Genomic DNA, 8,197 nt, shown 5'->3' with positions numbered 1-8,197 from the left:
GCGGGGTTGGACTCCGGGTTCTGGAGGAGGAGGGACGGGGCTGGACTCCGGGTTCCGGAGGAGGAGGGCGGGCTGGACTCCTGGTCAGAGTGGAGGGGCTGGGGGCTTATTCTCCGCGTCCCCCGTTCAGGCGTGACCCTGGTGGGGCGCCCGCGCGGCGCGGCGGGCGGGGCTCTGTGCCTGTTCTTCGCGGCCCGCGTCTGGAGCGCCTGCAAGTCCCCTTAGCTGGGTCTCACCACGAACTTTAGGGCGCCCTGCCCGAGTGCAGACCCGCCTCCGAGCGCGATAAAAGCCGCGTCCTGCCCCCGACGCGCTGAAGCTCACGCGCCCACAGGGCGGGTTCTGCCCCCGGCAGGCGGGAACTGCCAGGCGGGGCCACCACGGCCGCCTCCCCCGGGGGCGGGGCCCGGAGTCCGCAGGCCCCGCCCCTCTCGCGGACGCCACGCCCCCTCGTGTATTCCGGGCCCTCCCCTTTCTCCGAAAACCGGGTTCCGAAGGGTGGCGGGGACCCTGTCTCCCGCTTCCTCCTCGGCCAGCCGCGCGGCAGAGGGCCCGGCCCCTGGCGGCCTGCGCATGACCGCGCCCCTTTGCTCCCACAGTCATGCATCTGGACGCCCCGAAGGACCCCTACGACCTCTACTTTTATGCTCCGGATGCCTGGGTCCCTTCGCACATCGCCACCAAGCAGCCGCCGCCTACACCCCCGCTGCCACCCAAGCTGCCCCCGCCGCCTCGCGGGGGCCGCCCCCAGCGCCTGGCGGCTCTGTCCCCCGCCACACTCCCCAACAACTTCGTGTGAGCCCGCTGGTCCCGCGGACTGCTCGTCCCCAGAGGAAGGGAGGACTCGGGTCCTGCCCTGCTATGCTAGTTAGTGATCCGCGCGAATGGAGGTTCCAGAAACATGCTTTCCCTGCGGTCGGAGAACACGGCCCGAAGCCTAATAAATCACGTGTTCCCGCGGCTGGGCACCTCCTCTGCTCTGAGTCCAGGGGCTGAAGGGGGCCGGGCCTAGACTCTGGGCCTCAGGGAGAAGGGGGCTGGGGGCTGAGAGTAGGGGACTGGGCGGGGGGTGTGGGCTCCTGTGACCGCAGTCAGCGACCACTGAGTCTGTACACTACAGCATTTTATTGGGAGTGGGGCCAGGCAGGATTTACAGTCACAGAGACAGAAGACACAGAGACACAACCCTGCCCCGGGCGACACCCCTCTCCCCTGGCCCCATTCCCGTTCCTGGGATTCTGTGACTTCTCTTATATATTTGCCCCAAATTCTAAGACGAAAGAGGGGTGTCTGAGAGGGGGAGGATCCCAGATTTTGAGTCATTTAGCCCCTGAGGGACACAACAAATGGCCACTGAGAAACTGCGGGTGGTCTGAAACCACCCAGGAGAATAAAGTGCAAGGAATGGAGGGGCGAGGGGCATCTTGAAACCACCAGCAGGAAGTTCAGTGGTGGTGGCTTCAAACCATTAAGTTAATGGACTTGAGCAGCCACCATTTAACCCTGAAAACTGTCAGAAAAAGTGCAAGGGGGTGGAGAGAGGCATATTGTTACCGCCATTTTGGTTGTTTCCCCTGACGCTGTGCTAAGCTAGGGAGAAGGTCCTGGGGAATTTGGTGTTTGGGCAGAAACTGCTGCGGGGGAGGGGGTCCGTGTGAAGGAGGGACTTGAAACCGCCATTTTCCCTCAGAAACGCTGGTGAAAATCAATCCCTGGAATGGCGGGGACAGGTGATTTGGTTAAACCAACCTTGAAACTGCAGACTATAGTTGGAAGAGATTTGAAACTTCTAGAGGAAGACCTTGAATTTTTCTGAAAGGAAAGGGAGACTGAGTGATCTCAGGGATTAGCCTGTGCACCCCTGGAATTAAAGGAATGGGGGGAATGTGCCTCCTGGAGAGTAAGAGGTTAAACTGTCCATTCAAATAAAGCCCTGAAAGGAGAGATTCGAAACCACTGAGGCAGAACAAGGGGAGAAGGGAACCTTTAGGGGAAATTGGGCATCCTTGAAACTGCCAGTATGCAGCTTCACTACCCCTGAGAGGCAGATGGGAAGGGAAGAGAATTTGACAGCACTAGGAACAAGGGAGAGTGCTTCTTAGGCCTGAGTCAGGACAAAGAAGAGTGGGGTTCCTTGACACCATCACCCAGGCCAGAGGTGTATGCAGTGGAAGTCCTGGAAACTGCCATTCAATGGGAGGCACGTGGTCAGTAGTCCCGGACAGGGGGTGGGGGCCTTGGGGGCTGAACTGTGCTGTGAGTGGCCCCATAGGAAGGAGGGGGAGCAGGGGGTGCCCCGGGGGGCTCGGCCTCATCCTCCATCTCGCTCTCATCGCTGCCAGCCAGCTGGTCGTGGCCCACAAAGCCACACTTCTCCTCGCTCATCTCCTCGGGCTCCGCCCACGGCTGCTTCTCCCCAGAAGCGAAGACCCCATAGAAGATGACACCTCCGTAGTGCACCAGAGAGGCAATGAGGAACACGTACTGCCACTCCTCCCGAGTCTGTGGGGGACACAGGGGAAGAGGTTAGAGAGGAGGACAGAGAAACAGGGTGGAGAGAGAACCGAGGCGGCAGAGCAAGTGAGGAGGACGTCCAGGGAGAGGCAGCGAGAGACCACCAAGGGCGAGAGCTGGAGCCCCAGGCGCCAGTCGGGGTGGTCCCACGCATGAGCTTGAGGGCCAGCGGGTCGGGGCCGCACGCACCTTGTGCTTGGTCATGGCGCCCACAATGATTGGGCACACCATGCCCGACAACGTGCCCACGCCGTTGGAGATACCCATGAGGATGCTGGCATAGCGTGGGGCGATGTCCAGGTGGTTCACGTTGAATCCTGATGGGGAGGCAAGTCAGGAGGCTTTGGGGACCAGGTTGGGGGGCTCCCCCTAGGGAGTTCTGACAACCCAGTACCACCCCCCTTTTTTGAGAGATTTTTGCTATAGGGCGCCTGGGCTTGCCAGAGAGGCACAAAGCAAGAAATTGTCCCCGGGGGGATGGCCATGCTGCATTCCCTTTTTCTTCCATTCTCCTCTCCGGATTTTGGACATGCACCTGGCATGAGTTTCAAGCCACGGGTCGGGGGACTCAAACCGCAGTTGATCATGTGCAAGTCCAGCACCTTAATCACTGCGCCACCTGCTAACCCCAACCCTGCCCTTTCTTTCTTTTCTTTTTTCTTTTTTTCTTTTTTTTTTTTTTTGAGAGGTTTTTGCGATAGGGTGCTTGTACTCGCCAGAAAGACAGAGAGACAGAGAGACAGAAAGTGAGAAATCACCCCCCAGATAGGATGGCCATGCGGCAATACCCCCCCAGATAGGATGGCCATGCTGCAATCCCTTCTCCTCCATTCTCTCGGGATCTTGGGCACATGCGCACACGCGCCCGGCGTCAGTTTAAGCCACAGGGTGCGGGACTTGAACCGCAGTAGGCTACATAGGAGTTCAGCGACATAGCCATTACGCTAACTGCTGGTCCCAACTCTGCCCTTTCTAATTCATCTTCCTCGAGGCTGGGCAGGCCCAGTTCCCATCCAGAAAGTTCCTGAGGGCTGGGCAGAGTGCCCCTAGCTGCAGACCCACGGTTCTCACCAGAGATGGCGAAGCCGCTGAAGCCCACGGCGAGGACCAGGAAGGAGATGGCCACGCCCTTGGAGTGCGAGTAGCCGACCACCAGCAGCAGGGTAGCTTCCATGCCGAAGCCTACGAGGGTCTCTCCTGAGCGCCGGGCGGGCGCAGGGCCCGCGCACGACCCTCACAGACCTGCTCCGGCTCCAACCCGCCTCCATCTGCCCCAGTCCCGCCACCTGTGTGCCAGACCCCCACCACCGGGAGGCCCAGCCCTTGTCCACGCTGACCACTGGCCCTCCTAGCTCCATGTCTTGACTAGGCCACGCCCCCGAGGCAGGAGTCCAGCCCCCCCACCCCCCCAGGGCCCACTCAGGCAGCCAGCATCCCAGAGCCTCTCTCCAGGCCCCTCAGTAGCCCCTCTTGGTCACCCAGGTCCCATCCCGCCTTGCCCAGCCTCGTGCAGACCCTGCCCAGCCTCGTGCAGGCCCTGCCCTCCCTGGTCCACCTTGATCTCTCGTGTCCCACCCGTGCAGTCCCAACCCCCACCCCGCCCCGCCCTTCCTCGCGGAGGTCCCCAGCCCACCCAGACTGTCGCTGGAGAATCTGATCCAAGCGTGCGGCGCTCGACCAGCGGGACCGGGGGCGACACCACGCGCACGTTGGTGGTGGACATGATGCGGCGGCTCCGCAGGAAGTCGGCGATCTGGCCGCCGATGGGCACGATGATGGTCATGACCAGGTGGGGCAACGCCGACACCAGGCCCACCTACCGGAGCACGTGTGCGGGGTGGGCGGGGAGGGCCGCGGGCCAGGCCCCGCCCCCTGCGCCCCGCGGCGCCGCACCCCCTCCTCCCCGACCTACCTTGCTGATCTCGAAGCCGAACACCTCTTCGAAATACGCCGGCTGGGAGATGAGGAGCAGGTAGAACGTCCAGCTGCGGCAGAAGTTGGCCACGATGATAGCGTAGACCGGCATGGAGGTGAAGAAGCGCCGCCAGGGCGTGTTAAACTTCTGCGGGGAGCGAGGGCGGCCGCTCAGACCGAGACCAGGGCTGGAGGGGGCTTCGTGTCCCCTGAGGCCCCACTACCGTCCCAGAGACCCAGGGATCCCAACCTTACACCTCTGGGCGCCGGCCACACCATGTCCGCACCGGGACCCAGACAATCCTAGCCTCACGGTGACACTTCGGGGATGAAGGAGTCCCCGCTCTACAGTGGCCTCCCGGGTTCGCAGGTGTCCAGGCACCAGGGTGACCCTCAGGGGCCCGTAAATGTGGGCCCAGGCTGTTCAGCTGCTCCCCCTGAATGTAGCCTCGCCCACCCCAAGGTGTAAGTAAAACCCGCACCTTCCAGCCCCGGCTCCGACGGCGTTAGCCGCCCCATCCAGTTCCAGGGCCGCCCACTGTGCGGCCGGACCCCGCCCCCGAGCGGGCTGGTCGGGTCCACCTCGGGCTGTAACCTGCCTCCTAGGTTCTAGCCCCCCCCACCCCCGACACACTTTGTGCTCCAGTCCTGTCTCCTCTGAGCGTCTACAAGAACCGGCCGCGACCTACGTGCTGTGCGGGTTCGAGCCCCACCCCGCACTCCCGCACCCCCCACCCCACAGGCTTGAGCGCGGACCGTGACGGGGTTCATGAGTTTGGCGCTCTCGCCAATGGCGTCCTCGATGTATTTGCGCTCCTCCTCTGAGATGCTGGGGTGCAGCGCGGGGGACTCGTAGGAAACCAGCAGCCAGAACAGGTACCAGAAGATCCCGAAGCTGCCTGGGGAGAGTCAGGAGGGGTGGGAGCAGGATGACCACCGGCCCCGCCAAGCCCCGCACCTGCGCCTCCGGAACCAGGAGCCCGAGCCCCTCACCGTAGACGTAGAAAACGGAGCTCCATCCCGAGTACTGCACCAGGACCCCGGCGAGGGGCATCGCGACCACCGCCCCAGCGTAGGAACCTAAGCGGGCGGGGGCGGGAGAGAGAACAGGCGCATCTTCCCTTAGAGCCCGGAGTGCCAGCCCGCAACCCTCGCCTTTCTGGGACCCGTCAGACGCAGGGTCTGGATCCCCGGCCCCTCGCGCTCACCGCAGAAAGCTGTCGTCGCCAGACGACTCCGTTCTAAGGGGGGGGCCCATTTGCTCCAGATCCCGTGGCAGGCGGGGTATGTGACTCCCTAGAAGCCAGAAAGCCAAGGTCACTGAGGAGGCGGAGTCAGGGTGGGGGCGTGGTCACGTGGGGCGGGGCTTTACCTCTACCAACCCCTGCAGGATCCTCACGAAGATGACGCAGCCATAGTGGACACGGGCGGCCGAGGGGATCAGCATGTTCAGAGTGGATGTAGCCACAATGGCAAAGCCGAAAACCCTGATGGGAAGGGGCAGAGAAAGGGACTAGCCATCCAGCCGCGCCTGGGACTCTGCCCTTCCGGCCCACAGCAGCCCAGGCCCAGTGTTCTTCAAAACCCGCCTTCTCCGTGACGCCTGCCTTCCACAACCAAAAACCCCTCCTTTCTCTAACACCTGCCCCAAATCCAGGCTCCTCTTCTTTTCCCGGAGTCAGCCCCCAAATTCAAGACCACACTTAGATGTGCCCACCTTGAGACCCCATCACTGTACCTGTTGGCTGCGAATTTTTGGCAGATGAATCCTCCAGGAATCTGGGTGACTATGTAGCCCCAGAAAAAGGAGCCGTGTATGAGGCCGACAGTCTCTGGATCCCAGTTGAACTGGGCTTTCTGCGGGCCAAAAGGCGCATCAAACCAGCAGCCCTGCCCAGGCTCTGCCCCTCCACCAATCAGCTCCCACAAACAGCCCTCAGCCGTTCAGCAGCGAGGATCCCCTTCTCCCGCCAAAACAGCGGCCACTCAGAGCTCCCGACATCCCGCTATCAAGGCAAGGAACTCTGCTCTTCCACATCGCTAGGCCCAGACTGACTTAGCAACGGGGCCCATGGCGGCCTGTAAGCCTCGTCCAGCCTGCTTCACTCGGTGCGCCCTCCTTAATACCTAGGGGCCCAGGTATGGGAATTGTTCTCTTTTCACTTCTCCCCAACTTAGTAATTGTTTGCCCAGTGACTGGATGGGGATAGGAAGGGACAAGAAACTGCCAGAGGTGAGTCTGATTGGAAAGGAGCAAGGGGCGGGGCATCGGTAGCCACACCCTAAACCAGGATTATTTTTCCCTGAGGCAGGGGGCACTTCCTACACCAAAATTAAAATAGGGGAAAATCTGCGCTGAGGCTGAGCCTCAGATAACAGAGCAGACCTGGTGAGACATAGGGAGCGCTATAGCTTCAGAAAAGCCCGGGTCAACATTCCGGGGGATCCTGAGATGGGACCGGGACTAAGTAGATAGGACCCGAGGACCAGGGCATGGGGTTTGAGCCAAATTGCAAGCAGGTCTAAAGCAGAGCAGGGGCAACACACGAGGACCCAGTAGCGGAGGCAGACTCCACATTTTGCGACCAGGGGCGGGACTTTATTTAGGTCAGGGCGGAGCTTAGGAAGCTGGAGAGTCGGAGGCGAGGTCGGAGCTAAGGGGCAGCACAGAGGGCGGGGCTGCTCCGGCACTCAGCGATTTCGAGGGGGCGTGGCCTGGGCGGCTCAGGAGTGATTGACGTCACCGGGAGCGTGGAGAGGGCTAGCTGAGGGCGTCTCCGGCCCGGGCTTGGCCCTGAGCTACCTGCACCACCACGTGGCCTCCGCGGTGCGTCGTGCTGTTGTTGACCATGGAGACGATGGCCACGCCCAGGTTGCAGCGGATGCCAAAGCTGATGCAGAAACCCAGACCGCTCATGATGGCGATGATGTAGCGGCGAGGCAGGCCGAAGCAGGTGCAGTCCACGACCGGCGGGTCCCGGGTCTGCGCAGTCACCGGGCGCCCGTCGGCGCTCAGCTCCAGCGTCTCCGCTCCTTCCTGCCGCTTCTCCAGGAGGCTGTAGGCCGGCAAGAGGCAAAGGCTCGAAGTCCAGCTCCAGCCCCCTCCTCCAGGGCCAGACCGCTTTTCCAGACCTGGAATTCTAAGCCTGCACTCTCCCAGTCCCCAGGAAGTCCAGAGCCCTGACTCCCCTCTCGCCAGACTCAGAATCTAGGAGTCTGGCCCGCCTCTGGTCTCCCTCAGAACAGAAACCCAGCCCCCTCCCCCCCACTCAGGTGTCAAGGTCCTCAGTGCCCCTTCTCCCCCAGCTCTGCCGACTCAGGAGTTTGAAACCCCAGGCTTCCCTTCGGGATCAGGAGCTTGTGCCCCAGCCCCCATGCCTAGGCCTGAGCCTCTCCAGCCCCCTCTCCCAGATAGGAGTCTATTTGAGGAAGCAAAGGTGCTAAGAAGATGCTTCAGCAAAGGCGTCAAAAGAACAGATGCTTCTCAGCCCGGCTGCTGTATCCGACCCTCCTCCCTGTGGTGCATGCCCTTCCCTGCTTCCAGGCCCAGGTGTGGGGCGTCCAGCTGACTCGAGGGCAGCCAACAGAACCCATTTCCAGGGACGCGGGGGGGGGGAGGCTCCTGGACACTGGAATCCAGCAGCCCAGACCAGGCATCCCTGGGGAAACTTGAGTTCAGGCTGCCAGCCTAGGGGGTAGGGAGGGGGAGTGGCGGGTGGTGTGTTGGCAGGGGACAGATGGCCCTGGTAGGGGGATTGGCTCATTCCCC

General features: G+C 62.1%; 2 protein-coding genes across 2 annotated transcripts in view; one reads left to right on the top strand and one right to left on the bottom strand.

Annotated features, from left to right (window-relative positions):
* GFY (golgi associated olfactory signaling regulator) overlaps window positions 1-953 on the top strand; it is a 2,722-nt gene extending 1,769 nt beyond the window's left edge. The window contains exons 2-3 of the mRNA XM_027776459.1: window positions 131-211; window positions 600-953. Coding sequence (XP_027632260.1) covers window positions 131-211; window positions 600-799 — 281 coding nt within the window. The 3' untranslated portion in view covers window positions 800-953. The remainder of the gene's footprint in view (window positions 1-130; window positions 212-599) is intronic.
* Window positions 954-1,106: 153 nt separating this feature from the next.
* The window catches only part of SLC17A7 (solute carrier family 17 member 7), a 10,332-nt gene continuing 3,241 nt past the window's right edge, over window positions 1,107-8,197 (bottom strand). The window contains exons 2-12 of the mRNA XM_027776479.1: window positions 7,232-7,484; window positions 6,167-6,285; window positions 5,801-5,915; window positions 5,637-5,724; window positions 5,422-5,508; window positions 5,185-5,327; window positions 4,427-4,576; window positions 4,217-4,330; window positions 3,586-3,706; window positions 2,704-2,831; window positions 1,107-2,502 (exon numbers count right to left, since the gene is read on the bottom strand). Coding sequence (XP_027632280.1) covers window positions 2,209-2,502; window positions 2,704-2,831; window positions 3,586-3,706; window positions 4,217-4,330; window positions 4,427-4,576; window positions 5,185-5,327; window positions 5,422-5,508; window positions 5,637-5,724; window positions 5,801-5,915; window positions 6,167-6,285; window positions 7,232-7,345 — 1,473 coding nt within the window. The 5' untranslated portion in view covers window positions 7,346-7,484 and the 3' untranslated portion in view covers window positions 1,107-2,208. The remainder of the gene's footprint in view (window positions 2,503-2,703; window positions 2,832-3,585; window positions 3,707-4,216; window positions 4,331-4,426; window positions 4,577-5,184; window positions 5,328-5,421; window positions 5,509-5,636; window positions 5,725-5,800; window positions 5,916-6,166; window positions 6,286-7,231; window positions 7,485-8,197) is intronic.

This window comes from Tupaia chinensis, unplaced genomic scaffold, assembly GCF_000334495.1.
Source record: "Tupaia chinensis unplaced genomic scaffold, TupChi_1.0 Scaffold000673_1, whole genome shotgun sequence".
Classification (NCBI taxonomy): domain Eukaryota; kingdom Metazoa; phylum Chordata; class Mammalia; order Scandentia; family Tupaiidae; genus Tupaia; species Tupaia belangeri.
Note: the sequence above shows the minus strand (reverse complement) of the source record. Positions and strands in the feature narration are given on the sequence as shown.